General features: G+C 49.0%; 1 protein-coding gene across 7 annotated transcripts in view; it reads left to right on the top strand.

The window, feature by feature from the left end:
• The first annotated feature begins 291 nt into the window (after positions 1–291).
• MSL1 (MSL complex subunit 1) overlaps positions 292–18,702 on the top strand; it is a 34,196-nt gene continuing 15,785 nt past the window's right edge. For 2 of the 7 annotated variants that reach the window (XM_085890894.1, XM_085890892.1), the window contains exons 1-6: positions 728–1,551; positions 13,381–13,616; positions 13,838–14,517; positions 15,726–15,787; positions 15,977–16,044; positions 17,864–18,014. In XM_085890894.1, coding sequence (XP_085747020.1) covers positions 1,057–1,551; positions 13,381–13,616; positions 13,838–14,517; positions 15,726–15,787; positions 15,977–16,044; positions 17,864–18,014 — 1,692 coding nt within the window. In that variant the 5' untranslated portion in view covers positions 728–1,056. Of the gene's footprint in view, positions 523–727; positions 1,552–10,015; positions 10,392–11,518; positions 13,285–13,380; positions 13,617–13,837; positions 14,518–15,725; positions 15,788–15,976; positions 16,045–17,863; positions 18,015–18,702 lie in introns of those variants that run through there. The other 5 variants (XM_085890897.1, XM_085890896.1, XM_085890895.1 and 2 more) reach the window with 5 other exon arrangements.

Below are 18,702 nucleotides of genomic sequence, written 5' to 3'. Positions count from 1 at the left end.
CTCATATTATTGCCAATTACAATTGTTAATATTATTATTGTGTTGTCATTATTGTTGTTATTAATAATTTTATCATTTGAATCAGCCTTGGTATAATGTCACGAAAAGGTGGAACGACGACTCAAGCTTCTCCATATACACCTTAACATGCCATATACTTTCCAATGGGGGAAAAAGGCAACAAAACATGGGAATATTTCCGGATATTTTGTGGTCAGCCATTTACAACCCATGCTTGTGTAGAAGGAACCCCACACCCTTTCCATCCCGACGAGGGCCATTCTTGTTGCATCGAATGATCCTACAATGTTAAAATGTCTGACCAGGCCGTGCACGCATTTCGATGACGTGTTGTTCAATATTCGGCTGATTTGCGAGTTGTGGTGTTGTTTTTGCTGCGTCACCCCGAAGGCCCCAATCAAACCTCGGGCAGACCGGTGCATTTTCGGCTCCGGGGGCCCACGTGGGTACCAGAAACAGGAAGTGACGTCACAACGGAGCGAACCATTCTCCTTGACTGAGGTACTTGGGGGGGGGGGATTACCGCCGGCCGCACGAAAACGTACGCACGAAAACACAGCACGTACAAACAACGTCAGTAGTTCATAAGAGACACACACAGCGATAACTTTTAAAGTGACCGAGTGTTTATTTTCACGCGATCAGACACAATATTGTACAGTGTTGCCGATGGTCGCGGCCTATGTATATATTTGTAGTGTTTTTTTTTTTTTTTTTTTTGCGCCTGGTCCAATGGCGGCCGAAATTCTGCTTCTCAGACGGGTCGCAACGTTCAACACGCGTTTTGTTTACTTCCGCGGCCTGTACGTTCGTTCGTGAGTCCGCCGGACAGGCCGCGGGTTTCCGGTGCAGCATCAACCGCGCGCGCACTGAGGTGAGGAGATCGTGCGGAAAGGAAGCGGAAAAGGTTGGCGCGGCCGGGCGGGTGGCCGGGAGAGCTGGCGGGGTCGGTGGCGAGCGGCGCACAATGAGTGCAGCTCGACTCCGCTCGGCCGGGCGAGCTGCCCGCCTGGCGTAGGCTTCGGGCTTGGCAAGATGTCCGCGGCCATGGTGCGGCCGGTCGGCGAACAGCAGCAGCAACAGCCTGCGGCGACTCCGGTGGCGAGCAAGGCCGGCGGGGCCTCCCTCACGTTTCACGGGCTGTTGCAGTCGCGGCATCAACAACAACAACAACAACATCATCATCATCATCAGCAGCAACATCAGCAGCAGCAGCAGCAGCAGCACCGGCACCAACTGCTGCATGCCGGGTCCCCCCAGACTGCAAGATTCCCTCCCAACAGCGCGATGGAGGGCGGGCGCGTCGGCGATTTGGGGCCGTTCGACGGGCCTCCGGGCAAGGCCCGACGGAGGGTGGCCGGCGCTGCTGGGCCCGGGGGTATCCGGACGTCTCGCGTCAACAAGCCGAGCATGCAGGTGATCCCGCTCAAGAAGTTACTCCTGCAGAACCTGGAACTGATCGAAAAGCAAGAACTTCTGCTGAAGAAAAGGGACAAGGAGATCGCGGCGTTACGTGTGGAGAGAGAACAGGTGGGACACATTTCGTCAACAGGATGACATGTACAGTACATGGGTCGGCACACTCTCCTTTACAGGATGACATGTACAGTACATGGGTCGGCACACTCTCCTTTACAGGATGACATGTACAGTACATGGGTCGGCACACTCTCCTTTACAGGATCGCATGTACAGTACATGGGTCGGCACACTTTCCTTTACAGGATGACATGTACAGTACATGGGTCGGCACACTCTCCTTTACAGGATGACATGTACAGTACATGGGTCGGCACACTCTCCTTTACAGGATGACATGTACAGTACATGGGTCGGCACACTCTCCTTTACAGGATGACGTGTACAGTACATGGGTAGGCACGCTCGTTTACAGGATATGTACAGTACATGGGTAGGCACGCTCGTTTGCAGGATATGTACAGTACATGGGTAGGCACACACTCCTTTACAGGATATGTATAGTACATGGGTAGGCACGCTCGTTTACAGGATATGTACAGTACATGGGTAGGCACACACTCCTTTACAGGATATGTATAGTACATGGGTAGGCACATTCTCCTTTACAGGATATGTACAGTACATGGGTAGGCACACTCTCCTTTACAGCATGACATGTACAGTACATCGGTGGGCATGCTGTTCTTTACAGGATAACTTGTACAGTACAAAGGTGGGCAAGCTGTTCTTTTCAGAATAACGTGTACAGTGCACAGGTGGGCAAGCTGTTCTTTTCAGGATAACATGTACAGTGCACAGGTGGGCAAGCTGTTCTTTTCAGAATAACGTGTACAGTGCACAGGTGGGCAAGCTGTTCTTTTCAGGATAACTTGTACAGTAAACAGATGGGCACGCTGTTCTTTTCAGGATAACATGTACAGTACACAGGTGGGCAAGCTGTTCTTTTCAGGATAACATGTACAGTACACAGATGGGCACGCTGTTCTTTTCAGGATAACATGTACAGTACACAGATGGGCACGCTGTTCTTTTCAGGATAACATGTACAGTACACAGGTGGGCAAGCTGTTCTTTTCAGGATAACATGTACAGTACCCAGATGGCACGCTGTTCTTTTCAAGATAACGTGTACAGTACACAGATGGGCACGCTGTTCTTTTCAGGATAACATGTACAGTACACAGGTGGGCAAGCTGTTCTTTACAGGATAATGTGTACAGTACACAGGTGGGCACGCTGTTCTTTACAGGATAATGTGTACAGTACACAGGTGGGCACGCTGTTCTTTACAGGATAATGTGTACAGTACACAGGTGGGCACGCTGTTCTTTACAGGATAATGTGTACAGTACACAGGTGGGCACGCTGTTCTTTACAGGATAATGTGTACAGTACACAGGTGGGCACGCTGTTGTTTACAGGATAATGTGTACAGTACACAGGTGGGCACGCTGTTGTTTACAGGATAATGTGTACAGTACACAGGTGGGCACGCTGTTGTTTACAGGATAACTTTTACAGTACACAGATGGCACGCTGTTCTTTACAGGTTAACGTGTACCATTTGTTTTTGTATCATTAAAATTTGTTACAACGCTGTGATTGGGGATAATCGCAATTTTCTGGCCTTGTTTGCCTTCCTCTTGTTGATAGTGGACACTGGAGAGAAATAAGTTTAAATCGAATATCTACATGACATTCTGTAAATGTTCTTCACTCGCCAAACAAACCTTTACTTATTTATTTTTTTTTTAAATCCGTTTACACTTTTTGTTACAATTTCAAAACCAGTTAAATATGCATGGTTGTCATGGAAACCTCGTGCCAACATTCACCTTCCATGAGGACCATAAAATGAGGAGGAAGTGTCTTTCTGTGTTTGATTTCTTTGCTCTTTATTTCGGTTTGCTCACTCTCGTAAAGTTCCTTCATGGTGGTGACGTTAAAATGGGGTTAAATCACCCTCCCTCCCCTTCCCCACTACCCTCCACCCTGGTCCAGATAAAAGTACAGTGCATTGAGGTTTGTCCGCTTTGACTTGCATTGCATTGAGAGTGTACTGCACTGCGTTGTCATGCATTGTACAGTATCATATGTGTAAAGTATTAAATGTACATTGAAGGAATTTTGTTCATTCTGAGGTGTCATCTTGAACCAGGGCCATGGCTATTGCAATGTTTCAATGTAAGATTCCTTTCGCTGAGGGACTCGGACGAACGTGATATACAATGTAAGTCATGCTCCTCTCCATCAAAACAAATCAGGCGTGACATACACAATGACGGCGTGACTTACGTACACAATGACGGCGTGACTGACGGACACAATCGCGGCGTGACTGACGGACACAATCGCGGCGTGACTGACGGACACAATCGCGGCGTGACTGACGGACACAATCGCGGCGTGACTGACGGACACAATCGCGGCGTGACTGACGGACACAATCGCGGCGTGACTGACGTACACAATCGCGGCGTGACTGACGGACACAATCGCGGCGTGACTGACGGACACAATCGCGGCGTGACTGACGTACACAATCGCGGCGTGACTGACGGACACAATCGCGGCGTGACTGACGGACACAATCGCGGCGTGACTGACGGACACAATCGCGGCGTGACTGACGTACACAATCGCGGCGTGACTGACGTACACAATCGCGGCGTGACTGACGTACACAATCGCGGCGTGACTGACGTACACAATCGCGGCGTGACTGACGTACACAATCACGGCGTGACGTACACAATCACGGCGTGACTGACGTACACAATCATGGTGGTTCGCGAACCATTACGTACTTTCACCGACCCAAAATGTGCACAGTCTTCATTGGCTCCCCTGAGATCTGTGTGCCTCGACCGGCGGAGTGTCATTTTGAACACTTCACTTGCTTCGGGCGAGGCTTTGAGCATGTTCATCATTTGGGGCCCGACGGGATCTCTCTGCCACTGGTGGAGTGAAACCGTGTGACTATTTTTAGTGAACTTTGAACCATGTGACTAATTTAGTGTGACTATTTTGTTGAGGGGTGTGGTGTTGAACCGTGTGACTAATTTTTAGTGAACTTTGAACCGTGTGACTATTTTCGGTGAACTTTGAACCCTGTGACTATTTTTGGTGAACTTTGAACCCTGTGACTATTTTTAGTGAACTTTGAACCCTGTGACTATTTTTAGTGAACTTTTAACCGTGTGACTATTTTTAGAGAACTTTAAGCAGTGTGACTATTTTCAGTGAACTTTGAACCTTTAAATTTTTTAGTAAACTTTGAACCGTGTGACTATTTTTAGTGAACTTTTAACCGTGTGACTATTTTTAGAGAACTTTAAGCAGAGTGACTATTTTTTGTGACCTTTGAACTGTGTGACTATTTTTCGTGACCTTTGAACCATGTGACTGTTTTCAGTGAACTTTTAACCGTGTGACTTTTTAGAGAATTTTAAGCAGAGTGACTATTTTTAGTGACCTTTGAACCGTGTGACTATTTTCAGTGAACTTTTAACCGTGTGACTATTTGTAGTGAACTTTGAATCTTGTGACTATTTTTAGTGAACTTTGAACCATGTGACTTTTTTAGTGAACTTTGAACCATGTGACTATTTTTAGTGAACTTTGAACCGTGTGAATATTTGTCGTGAACTTTGAACCATGTGACTATTTGTAGTGAACTTTGAATCTTGTGACTATTTTTAGTGAACTTTGAACCATGTGACTTTTTTAGTGAACTTTGAACCATGTGACTATTTTTAGTGAACTTTGAACCGTGTGACTATATTTAGTGAACTTTGAACTGTGTGACTATTTTTCGTGAACTTTGAACCGTGTGACTATTTTTTGTGAACTTTGAACCGTGTGAATATTTTTAGAGAACTTTTTAAGCTGTGTGACTATTTTTAGTGAACTTTGAACCCTGTGACTATTTTTAGTGAACTTTAAACAGTGTGACTTTTTTGAGAACTTTGAACCTTGTGACTATTTTTTTTGTGAACTTTGAACTGTGTTATTTTTAGAGAACTTTAATCAGTGTGACTTTTTAGTGAACTTTGAACCGTGTGACTATTTTTTGTGAACTTTTAACCCTGTGACTATTTTTAGTGAACTTTGAACGATGTGACTATTTTTAGAGAACTTTTAACCGTGTGACTATTTTTAGAGAACTTTAAGCAGTGTGACTATTTTCAGTGAACTTTGAACCTTTAAATTTTTTAGTAAACTTTGAACCATGTGACTATTTGTAGTGAACTTTGAATCTTGTGACTATTTTTAGTGAACTTTGAACCATGTGACTTTTTTAGTGAACTTTGAACCTTGTGACTATTTTTAGTGAACTTTGAACCGTGTGACTATAGTTAGTGAACTTTGAACTGTATGACTATTTTTCGTGAACTTTGAACCGTGTGACTATTTTTTGTGAACTTTGAACCGTGTGAATATTTTTAGAGAACTTTTTAAGCAGTGTGACTATTTTTAGTGAACTTTGAACCCTGTGACTATTTTTAGTGAACTTTAAACAGTGTGACTTTTTTGAGAACTTTGAACCTTGTGACTATTTTTTTTGTGAACTTTGAACTGTGTTATTATTTTTAGAGAACTTTAATCAGTGTGACTTTTTAGTGAACTTTGAACCGTGTGACTATTTTTTGTGAACTTTTAACCCTGTGACTATTTTTAGTGAACTTTGAACTATGTGACTATTTTTAGAGAACTTTAAGCAGTGTGACTATTTTTTTGTGAACTTTGAACCGAGTGACTATTTTTAGTGAACTTTGAACTGTGTGACTATTTTTCGTGAACTTTGAACCGTGTGACTATTTTTAGTGAACTTTGAACCTGTGACTTTTTTTAGAGAACTTTAAGCAGTGTGAGTTTTTTTTAGTGAACTTTGAACCGTGTGACTATTTTCAGTGGGAGGGGACGGGAGGAGGAGGAGTGGGAGGGGACGGGAGGAGGAGGAGTGGGAGGGGACGGGAGGAGGAGGAGTGGGAGGGGACGGGAGGAGGAGGAGTGGGAGGGGACGGGAGGAGGAGGAGTGGGAGGGGACGGGAGGAGGAGGAGTGGGAGTGGGAGGGGACGGGAGGAGGAGGAGGAGGAGGAGTGGGAGGGGACGGGAGGAGGAGGAGGAGGAGGAGTGGGAGGGGACGGGAGGAGGAGGAGGAGGAGGAGTGGGAGGGGACGGGAGGAGGAGGAGGAGGAGGAGTGGGAGGGGACGGGAGGAGGAGGAGGAGGAGTGGGAGGGGACGGGAGGAGGAGGAGTAGGAGTGGGAGGGGACGGGAGGAGGAGGAGTAGGAGTGGGAGGGGACGGGAGGAGGAGGAGTAGGAGTGGGAGGGGACGGGAGGAGGAGGAGTAGGAGTGGGAGGGGACGGGAGGAGGAGGAGTAGGAGTGGGAGGGGACGGGAGGAGGAGGAGTAGGAGTGGGAGGGGACGGGAGGAGGAGGAGTAGGAGTGGGAGGGGACGGGAGGAGGAGGAGTAGGAGTGGGAGGGGACGGGAGGAGGAGGAGTAGGAGTGGGAGGGGACGGGAGGAGGAGGAGTAGGAGTGGGAGGGGACGGGAGGAGGAGGAGTAGGAGTGGGAGGGGACGGGAGGAGGAGGAGTGGGAGGGGACGGGAGGAGGAGGAGTGGGAGGGGACGGGAGGAGGAGGAGTAGGAGTGGGAGGGGACGGGAGGAGGAGGAGTAGGAGTGGGAGGGGACGGGAGGAGGAGGAGTAGGAGTGGGAGGGGACGGGAGGAGGAGGAGTAGGAGTGGGAGGGGGATTGAGGAGGAGTGGGAGGGGGGATTGAGGAGGAGTGGGAGGGGGATTGAGGAGGAGTGGGAGGGGGGATTGAGGAGGAGTGGGAGGGGGATTGAGGAGGAGTGGGAGGGGGGATTGAGGAGGAGTGGGAGGGGGATTGAGGAGGAGTGGGAGGGGGATTGAGGAGGAGTGGGAGGGGGGATTGAGGAGGAGTGGGAGGGGGGATTGAGGAGGAGTGGGAGGGGGATTGAGGAGGAGTGGGAGGGGGATTGAGGAGGAGTGGGAGGGGGATTGAGGAGGAGTGGGAGGGGGGATTGAGGAGGAGTGGGAGGGGGGATTGAGGAGGAGTGGGAGGGGGATTGAGGAGGAGTGGGAGGGGGATTGAGGAGGAGTGGGAGGTGGGGATTGAGGAGGAGTGGGAGGTGGGGATTGAGGAGGAGTGGGAGGGGGGATTGAGGAGGAGTGGGAGGGGGATTGAGGAGGAGTGGGAGGGGGGATTGAGGAGGAGTGGGAGGGGGGATTGAGGAGGAGTGGGAGGGGGATTGAGGAGGAGTGGGAGGGGGATTGAGGAGGAGTGGGAGGGGGATTGAGGAGGAGTGGGAGGGGGGATTGAGGAGGAGTGGGAGGGGGGATTGAGGAGGAGTGGGAGGGGGGATTGAGGAGGAGTGGGAGGGGGGATTGAGGAGGAGTGGGAGGGGGATTGAGGAGGAGTGGAAGGGGGGATTGAGGAGGAGTGGGAGGGGGGATTGAGGAGGAGTGGGAGGGGGGATTGAGGAGGAGTGGGAGGGGGGATTGAGGAGGAGTGGGAGGGGGATTGAGGAGGAGTGGGAGGGGGATTGAGGAGGAGTGGGAGGGGGATTGAGGAGGAGTGGGAGGGGGGATTGAGGAGGAGTGGGAGGGGGATTGAGGAGGAGTGGGAGGGGGATTGAGGAGGAGTGGGAGGGGGGATTGAGGAGGAGTGGGATGGGGGATTGAGGAGGAGTGGGAGGGGGATTGAGGAGGAGTGGGAGGGGGATTGAGGAGGAGTGGGAGGGGGATTGAGGAGGATTGGGAGGGGGATTGAGGAGGATTGGGAGGGGGATTGAGGAGGAGTGGGAGGGGGTATTGAGGAGGAGTGGGAGGGGGTATTGAGGAGGAGTGGGAGGGGGTATTGAGGAGGAGTGGGAGGGGGTATTGAGGAGGAGTGGGAGGGGGTATTGAGGAGGAGTGGGAGGTGGGGATTGAGGAGGAGTGGGAGGTGGGGATTGAGGAGGAGTGGGAGGGGGATTGAGGAGGAGTGGGAGGGGGATTGAGGAGGAGGAGGGGGGATTGAGGAGGAGGAGGAAGAGGAGGGGGATTGAGGAGGAGGAGGAGGAGGAGGGGGATTGAGGAGGAGGAGGGCGATTGAGATGGAGGAGGAGGGATTGAGGAGGAGGAGGAGGGGAGGGGGATTGAGGAGGAGGAGGGGGAGGGGGATTGAGGAGGAGGAGGAGGAGGAGGATTGAGGAGGAGGAGGGATTGAGGAGGAGGAGGAGGAGTGGGAGGTGGGATTGAGGAGGGGGAGGGGGGATTGAGGAGGAGGAGGAGGAGTGGGAGGTGGGATTGAGGAGGGGAGGGGGATTGAGGAGGAGGAGGGGGATTGAGGAGGAGGAGGGATTGAGGAGTGGGAGGGGGATTGAGGAGGAGTGGGAGGGGGATTGAGGAGGAGTGGGAGAGGGGATTGAGGAGGAGTGGGAGAGGGGATTGAGGAGGAGTGGGAGAGGGGATTGAGGAGGAGGAGGAGGGATTGAGGAGGAGGAGGAGGAGGAGGTATTGAGGAGGAGGAGGAGGGGGATGGAGGAGGAGGAGGAGGGGGATTGAGGTGGAGGAGGAGGAGGGGGATGGAGGAGGAGGAGGGGGATGGAGGAGGAGGAGGGGGATGGAGGAGGAGGGATTGAGGAGGAGGAGGAGGAGGGGGATTGAGGAGGAGGAGGAGGAGGAGGGGGATTGAGGAGGAGGAGGATTGAGGAGGAGGAGGGGGATTGAGGAGGAGGGGGATTGAGGAGGAGGAGGAGGGATTGAGGAGGAGGAGGAGTGGGAGGGGGATTGAGGAGGAGGAGGGGGATTGAGGAGGGATTGAGGAGGAGGAGGGATTGAGGAGGAGGAGGGATTGAGGAGGAGGAGGAAGAGTGGGAGGGGGATTGAGGAGGAGGAGGAGGAGGAGTGGGAGGGGGATTGAGGAGGAGGAGGAGTGGGAGGGGGATTGAGGAGGAGGAGGAGGAGGTGTGGGAGGGGGATTGAGGAGGAGGAGGAGGTGTGGGAGGGGGATTGAGGAGGAGGAGGAGGAGTGGGAGGGGGATTGAGGAGGAGTGGGAGGGGATTGAGGAGGAGTGGGAGGGGATTGAGGAGGAGGAGGAGGAGTGGGAGGGGGATTGAGGAGGAGGAGGAGTAGTGGGAGGGGGATTGAGGAGGAGGAGGAGTGGGAGGGGGAATGAGGAGGAGTGGGAGGAAGGGGAGTGAGGAGGAGTGAGTGGGGAATGAGGGGTTGTGGGGAGGAGGAGGAGGAAGAGAAGGAAAAGTGATGGGGTTGGAGTGAAGGGATGAGAGGTGTTGAGGGGAGTGACAGGAATAAGAGCGTTGGTGGGAGGAGGGGAGTGGGGGTGGTGGGAGGAGGGCTCGGAGTTGGGGTGGGGATAGCTGGAGGAGGATTTGGTGAGAGGAGGGGGGGGGTGGTTAGAGAGGGGACAGGGGGAGTTGGGTGTGAGGCCGCGCCCGTTTTCGCGATACCCATGCTCGCTGAGGAAAATGTGAATGGCGGGGTGAGGGTGGGGGGTACGACGCTCGCATTGCGTTTGTCGTGTCGGTCGAGATGTGGCGGCAGTTGGCCGTGCGAGCAGGGTGCCAATGTGCGGCCTCCTGTCCGTCGTGGTGCCGTTTCAGACGAATCCAACTGTGGCTGGTCTTCATAGCTTGTGTTGCGTGACGGTCCACTCTCCGTACTCGTGACCGTGTTCGAAGTGCGTAGGAGGCGAAGACCCATGGTGGGTAGAATTTCGCGGGGAATGGGAGAGGCCACCTGTGGAGGGATAGGCCCGGAGGCCCCGCCATGGTGAGTGGCCGCTTCAAATGTGTCTGGAGGAGCAGACCGCCTGCGCCATGCGACGGGTGTGCAGGTGGCTCTGTGCGAAGGTAACACCAGCACAACATATATATAAACGAGGTCGACGTGCTCCGACCATGCTCCCATTGTAGACGCCCCTTCGCCGTGCCTGCACGGGGATGCACGGCTCCCCTCATTGCATGCACGTCCTCTCTTGCTGACCTTCGTGCGCTGCGTCGCACCGCTAGTTGATGTGAGATGATGTCACCAGAGGGCGCCCTTGTCCCCACGCTCCACGTCAGTAGTTCCACCCTCTCATAAAACAAACGATAAATTATTGTTTCTCCTCCTATCTTGTGGTATCGGCTGATCCGTCATGGCCTCCTGCGGTTGATGCAGGTATTTGTGCTACGCTTGCTCGACCCTCGTTATTTGGGCGGCTCGGGGTCTACTATTCAAAAGACCCGATGTTTTACCATCTCCATGGATGTGAGGGGAAAAAGAACGTGTCCGAACGTCGGGCGATCTTATTCCTGAAGAGAGGGGCACGGGTTTAAAACCTCGTCCTGTGTGGAGGACTGTCTTTTTCGAATCAGTTTGATTCCGGACGCGGCAGTGGGAGGGGGTGTGGTGTTGAGGGGGTGTGGTGTTGAGGGGGTGTGGTGTTGAGGGGGTGTGGTGTTGAGGGGGTGTGGTGTTGAGGTGTGGTTTTGAGGGGTGTGGTGTTGAGGGGGTGTGGTGTTGTGGTGTTGAGGGGGTGTGGTGTTGGGGTGTGGTGTTGAGGTGTGGTGTTGTGGTGTTGAGGGGTGTGGTGTTGGGGTGTGGTGTTGAGGGGTGTGGTGTGTTGAGGGAGTGTGGTGTTGGGGGTGGTGTTGTGGTGGTGGGGTGTGTGTTGTTGAGGCGGTGTGGTGTTGGGGTGTGGTGTTGAGGCGGTGTGTTGGGGTGTGTTGTTGGAGTGTGTTGTTGGAGTGTGTTGTTGGAGTGTGTTGTTGAAGTGTGTTGTTGAGGTGGTGTGGTGTTGTGGGGTGTGTGGGGGTGTGGTGTTGTGTGGTGTTGTGGTGTTGAGGGAGTGTGGTGTTGGGGGTGGTGTTGAGGCGGTGTGGTGTTGGGGTGTTGGGGGTGTTGTGTTGGGGGGGGTGTGGTGTTGAGGGGGTGTGGTGTTGGGCGTGGTGTTGGGCGGGTTGTGGGAGGGGCTTATTGTGTGGATGGAGCTGTGGCTGAGTGGTTGTGCTTAGTTTGTTTTATTTTCCGAACGATACCATTGTTTTTGTTACTGTTTGTATGAAACACCAGCCGGTGCTTTGAGATTGTCACCGTTGCTTGTTTCTTGCGGTCAATGTAGTCCTCGTACCTGGAGCAGTGCACCGCTGAGAGGAGTGGAGAGAGTGAAGACCTGTCCGGTGTGCATGAACTAGTCTGAGAAACGTTCAGGAATTCTGAGTACCCAATCAAGAAGGGTAATGGGAATCCACTGCTGGAATTACCATTCCCATGAACAATCACTTTTACCAAGAATCTTAAAATCCCCATTCTGCTTCCAAATGAGATTGTCAACTGGGCAGTCATGCCGGTGAAAGCAGTGAGGACAATTCACTGAGGTTTTCTTTCAATGCAGCACCGACACCTCATCACAGCTCAACCTGATTAACGTTTTAGTGCCTCTGCCATCGAAGGTGACGGTGGTTAAGTTTTCGCCCCTCTGTTTGTTTGTCCGTTTGTCAGTGTGCAGTATATCTCAAAAAGTAGTGGACGGATCCAGATGAAATTTTGTGGACAGGTTGGGTGTGTGATGAGGACGAACTGATTAGATTTTGGTGAAGATCCGGATCCGACTACTCGAGTTTTTTTAAGTGATTCTTCAACATTGAGAGATCGGGCCAAAAATGATATATAGCACGATATCTCAAAAAGTTGTGGATGGATTCGGATAAAATTTGATGGACACATTGTGTGTGTGTGACACGGACAAATTGATTCGATTTTGGTGAAGATCTGAATCTCGTTATGAGAATTATTTAATTTTTAAAGTGATTCTTCACCATTGAAAGATAGGGCTAAAAATGATATACAGCATGATATTTCAAAAATGTATTGGACCGGATTTGTTCTCATGGATTAGGCATTGCGTAGCGGAGGTATGCGCTCTACCAAGTGCCCTTCTAGTTTTAGATGTATTTATGACAGAGCACGAACGACTGGCACAGGATGATGTGGCGTTGTTTTTGTTGTTGTTGTTGTAGTATTAAATCTGGGCTGTAGCAAAAACTCGTCATCAGAACGCGAGTTATACAAGGGTCACCCGTACAGTATTCAGTGACAGTGCGAATATTGTGGAGCGCTCACCAAGTGGCTTAAGCACTCTACCGAAACGGTTGATGAGGAACGGTTGTCCGTCATATTACACACACATCTCCCATCGATGCCGAAATGTCAAATATGTCCGAATTTGACAAAGGAACACTTGTTTGTTTGTTTTTAAGCTGTCGGAACTGTTGCTAAGTTCAATCGTGGAGCTTAAATTTTGTAATTTGGCTTAGTTTAAGAGATTCTCGAGGTTATGGCATCTGCAGAAATATAATAAAGCCACGAACGCTGGCGTCTCCGGGCGTTTATAATTTTTGCAATGTATCCAGCGATTTGTAGGTATGATCAGCCCTTCAATAATACGAGTGAGGAAAGTTTAAAGAAAAAAAACTTTATCGTTAAGAAACTATTGAGGTCTGTTCCAAGCCAAGGCATTGTTGAGCAGGCCCAAAAAAATGGTGGCTTAAGACTTTTTGGAGCTAACAGGGCTCACCAAAATGTCGTGCTGCTGTCTTGGTTCGGCTTATTTTGGTTTTTCGTGATGAGCACCCCCTAAATAATCTTCAAAAGGATTGTTTAAATTAACCCAAACACCCATTTTAAATTCATGCACTACCGTGGAGTTCCCTTAATATGCCTGCAGAGTTTGTGGCTGCTACACCCAAACAGTTGTCCCAGGTATGTGCTTTGTTGCTTCGTGCTCTACTTGCTGTGCAAACAGCACTGCAAGGTACAAATGCGAGTCATTCACCTGTGGGCTCATTGTCTTTGCAGCTCCTGTCTCGTTTGGAAAGTGCAGTGCAAGAAGCGGAGTTTGCCAAGAGGGAAACTGACAGGGAGCGAGAACGCAATGCAGCAACACGGGCAAGCAGCATTGTGCACGATGGCCTAGACGCCAACTGTGAACTTACCCCAGAAGAAGCATCGTTAGAACGGGTGAAAGAGGAACCGGTTTCTCCCTTGTCCACGGCTTCTCATCATTGTGCTCGGGATGCCGGTAGTAGGAAAAGGTTGGTTTCTTTTCAATGCCATGCTTCCTCCAGGCACGGTGTTTTGATGCTAAAAACATGTGTTGTACATTCATTTTGTGTATAAGAGGAAGCTTGATGTAAAAATGTTTGTATGGAATTAATTTTCTCTTTCACTGCTATTGGTGTGATCATCTTTGTTGCTTCAAATTTAAATGCTTTTCTTTGCAATAAACTTTTGCCTGTACGTCCCAACATAACAGGAGCCACTCCCCGGACTCATTGGATGACCCACCACCAAAAAGGCACAACGGAGATTCGAGCTTGGAAGCTGAGACGTCGGAGCACTTGGCAGAGAAGTGTCGAAGTACAAAGGGCTCCAAGCAGAAAGGCCGCTCAAGGACCAAAGGCTTGCTGCCTGCAGAGCTGCAGGCATCGCCGGTTGACTCTTCTCGGTCTGCCCGAACAACTGCTCGGGCTAGACAGAGACATGGACGCTGTAATTCCAACACCTATTCCATCACAGCCAACAAAGAGCAGCCTGACCATGCACGCATAGTGGCTGATGCATTGACGAAGTCCTCTTTGGGAAAATGTCGCAAGGGGACCGGCAACAGCGGGTTAGCCGAGCGAACACCTGCAGATTCTGAGGAATTGTCAGAGGAAGCCGGCCAGGACATTGCCGGTTCTCCACGTGCTGCGTATCACTGGGTCCGGCGTGGCAAGCGTGGAAAGTGGCGTCCTGGGACCGGTTCTAATAGCAGGACCCAGGGTCTGGTGTCTGCGATAGAAGACATTGACAATGATGATGACTATGAGGATGACAATGATGATGATGGCGAACCATTCCTGCGTACGAGTGAGATGTATTTGTGCCACCAGTTTGAGCCGGCATCTATTGGTGGCGACGACTTCATCACGGACAAGGATGAGACAGTGATGAGTCAGTGGCTGGGGGCGGGGGGGAAATGTTGATGTTTGGTGTGCAGGGAAACTGGGTGGTTTAAATCGGTCCAATTTAGCAACGAGGCATTGATCAACCATCTTGGAGGCTAATTTAAGGGGGGATTCCTGCAAAAGCTTTCTGTGTCGACTCCCTTTATTTAATTTAGAGAACGGACTAGTTTAAAGAATCAACATTTGCTCAATGAATTTTGTCTTAAAGGCTGGATGTGGAAATAACTTAAATTTGATTGTCTGTAATGCTGTTTCATTGTATGAACAGTTATTTGTTTATTTTAGTGTGTGGCTAATCATTGCACAGATTACAATCGGTTTACAGAGCAGGTTTGTGTATAAGAGGAAGCATGGCTGAGAAAGCAAATATAATTATTAAAATTGGCATTGGATGTCTTTGTGGTTTTTATTTTTAAATTATTATTGTTTTCAACATTAACTTCTAAATGTTATCGGCTTGTCCTCAAAATCGAAGCTCTCATCGATATTCGTGCTAAGTGGTAAGATTATATTTCGCCAAATAATCTTGTCATGACCAAACGATTTGCGATCCTCGTTTGTACTCTTTGTGCTTGCGCGGTGTCATCTGTTTCTTAGTCCACCATGGCAAGATAGCATTTGTTACCTATGCCACTTGAAGGGGAAGGAGGTTATGTTTACACCCCTTTCTGTCTGTTTGGTTGTGTTTCTTTGTTTGTTTGTGTGCAGGATGTCTCAAAAAGTTGTGGACAGCTTGGGTGGGTGTGTGACAAGGACGAACTGGTTAGACTTTGGTGAAGATCTTGATCCGGATCTGACTACGAGAATTTTTTTTAAGTGATACTTCACCATTGAGAGATAGGGCCAAAATTGATTATATAGCACGATATCTCAAAAAGTTGTCGACGGATTCGGACGAAACTTGGTGGACATGTCGGGTGTGTAATGAGGAAGAATTTATTCGATTTTGGTGAAGATCCGAATCCGGATCTGGATACGATAATTATTTAATTTCTTAAGTGATTCTTCACCATTTGAGCGATGGGGACAAAAACGATATCGTACTGTGTCGCATGATATTTCAAAAATGTAATGGGTCCGATATATGTTCTTGTGGATCGGGCATTGCCTGGCAGAGGTATGCGCTATACCGAGTGCCCTTCTAGTTGATGTATGATGTGCCACACTTTTATCGTTTTTCTCCACTTGTTGCAGTTCCATCATGGCGGGAAAAGGTCTACGAGCCGCTGGATAAGCTGCCATTTGATGAGGCTGAGGTATATTTATATATTCTGCTCTAAATTGCCTCTTTTTCCCATGCTGACATCTTTATTTTTTGTTTTTATTCTTTTTTTTTCATTCTTCCCTTCCACCCCACCACTCCCCTCAAATGGTGTTAATAATCTATGGTGATTGGCACAAATTTTGGAACAGATGCTGACTTGGTTCTGTTCCTCCCCTTGCAGAACACAGAAGATGAGACGTATGCAAAGAGACACGCAAAGTTAGAAGTTGATGAAAAGCGAAGAAAGAGGTGTGTTTGTATGCATACATAATTTGCGCTCCCAGCCCATTCTTTCGCCACAACATTGGTTCTCTTTGCTCAGGATTATTCCTTGAATAATCCACTCTTTGATTATATTTTCATCCGTGCCAGTTCTGTGCCCCTTTTGGACCTGGAAACATCTTCATATTTAAACCGAGTGTTCGTTAGACCTGCGTTTAACATGCAGAGCACATCCTCGTTCATGCTGGTAAAAAAAAAATAAAACTGAGACCACCCCCCTCCCCCACAACAAAAACATTTCCATATGAGAAGGAAATTGCTTTGCATAAAGGTGTTTTGATTCAAACGTGCATAATGATCTCGTAATGAACGGACTGGTCCTGTGGATTGGCCGTTGTATTAACAAGGACAAATGTGTCCAAGAGCCGCGTCATTCCACCAGTCAATCTCCTTGCTATGCTGGCTCCCAAGGAATCAGGTGGCCCCAAGGCATTAGGTGCCCTCAGGGCATCTGGTGCCTCCAGGGCATCAAGTGCCTCCAAGGCATCAGGTATCTCCATGTAGCCTCCCTGACTGCTTCACTCCCTATTCTCATCCCCAGAAAGGTTTTGTCTTCACCAGAAGAAGAAGAACAACGCGGAGCTCTCTTAGAGCCAGCGTTAGCTACGCAACGCGGCTAAAAATTAGGGACTCCCTTACTACCCCCACCAAAATGTATAATTACGACTGCCCCTGAGCATTCAGGGTGTGCGAGTGCTACAACACTACGAGCCCATAAAATGTAAATGTCTACATTTTGCCTCCTGTGATTCAACTTGCACGTTCCGTTTTTCTACAATGGCATTTAATGGATTTGTCATCATGTAATATTTCACCAAATTGCTGAAGTTTTGATTTGAAATGAACAATCAAACTGCATTTCAACGTTCATTGAATTGTTCATTGAAATGAGTCTGTCTGCCGTTGCAAACATCTCAACTCATTAACTCTGCCACTGAAGGTGGACGGAGATTATGTTTTCTCCCGTTCGTTTATCTCTGTCTGTTTGTCTCTGTGAGCTGGATATAAAAAAAAGTTGTGGAACGATTCAAACGAAACTTGGTAGACAGGTTGAGTGTGTGTGACGAGGACAAACTTATTAGATTTTGCTGAAGGTTCGGATCCGGATGAAATAATTTTTTGGTCATTCTTCAACATTGAGGAGGAGGAGGAGGAGATTGGGACCACACTCTGTGCAGAGCGTTGATGCTGCTTAAGCAGTTTCCTTGGCTATTGGGCACAATCCTGGACGGGTCGCCACTCCGACACAGGATACCAGCAAGCTGGCACTCATTTTTCCGACCTCGGAAGGATGACAGGCAGAGTTAACCCCACTTGGTATTAATGCAACAGCTGAGTGGGATTTGAACTCGGGACGCTAGGATCCAAAGCCCACCACCCTAACCATTAAGCCAACACCAGGTGTACATTGAGAGATGGGGTCAAAACTACATGTATCACGATATATGAGAAGGTTGTGGATAAGTTGATGAGGTGACAAGAACAAGCTGATTTGATTTTGGTTCAGATTCACATCCAGCTTATCGGTGGGATACACAACGTAAACTGTTCAGCCTTACAGAGGTATGCGCTCCACCGAGTGCCCTTCTAGTTTAAAGTGTATTCATTACTTCGAACAAAAGGAACGGTAGGAGAAAGGGGAAACCACCAACAGCAGGGCAGAGAAAGACAGTAGACTGACAAACAAGGGATGCAGGAAATGATGAGGGGTAAGAGAGAACTCAAAGGGTAGACAAGATGGATACATAAGCAAAACTTAAAAGGTTTGTTTACTGTTCTTTTCCAGGTGGGACATACAGCGGATTCGGGAGCAACGGCAGTTGCAGAAGTTGCGGGAGCGAACATTCCGCAAGGAGGGAGTTCCGGAGCCAGAACCAGAGATGCTCTCGTTCTTCCCTGAGCCGGAAGATGGTGAGCAGGGTTCGAGAAAAGGAAATGTATGTTTAGACACCTGCTGTTTAACAAGTGTGTTTGTCCTTCAACTGAGAAATGGGATGAAATATGACCAGGTTGGGCTTTATTACTGTGGAGGTTGTGCTAATGGCAAGCACCCTGTCTTATTGTGTGTGTGTGTGTGTGTGTGTGTGTGTGTGTGTGTGTGTGTGTGTGTGTGTGTGTGTGTTTTCTTGGTGTGGATTGTAAGACATTCATGTTGTGGATGACATTATGAGTTTGCAAATGACAATTTGGGTTTAAAATAAAAAAAATGATTTCTTCAGATTACCTGCCTCCTTTAGTTGTTTTATGTATCTGTTTTTCCTTCAAAGTTCAGCAAATAAGAATGTGCCCCCTTCTACAATCTGTCCATAAACCTCCACACCACGAAAATCAGGAAAATTGTTCAACTTGTGATCAAAAAGGTGTTTTTTGTTAAGTTGGTCACAATCCTAAAAAAGTAGGTCAAGGACACTAAAAAAGTAGGTCAAGGACACAAATCAAATATCAGGTGCACAACTTAAATGCACGTCCTTTATTGTGATGCAAGAACATCTTGGAAGGCCAAGCGGTCTTTGAGATTCCAAATTGGCAAAATTGAGTGAGGACAAAAACGCTTCTTTAAAAATGTTTTTTTTTTTTTTTGCAGAACACCATTTGACCTTGATCTTTAACCCGGAGGGGTATGAT

This window comes from Eptatretus burgeri, chromosome 8 (genome assembly GCF_056783735.1).
Source record: "Eptatretus burgeri isolate ZD-2024b chromosome 8, Ebu_testis_v1, whole genome shotgun sequence".
In the NCBI taxonomy this organism is placed as follows: domain Eukaryota; kingdom Metazoa; phylum Chordata; class Myxini; order Myxiniformes; family Myxinidae; genus Eptatretus; species Eptatretus burgeri.
Note: the sequence above shows the minus strand (reverse complement) of the source record. Positions and strands in the feature narration are given on the sequence as shown.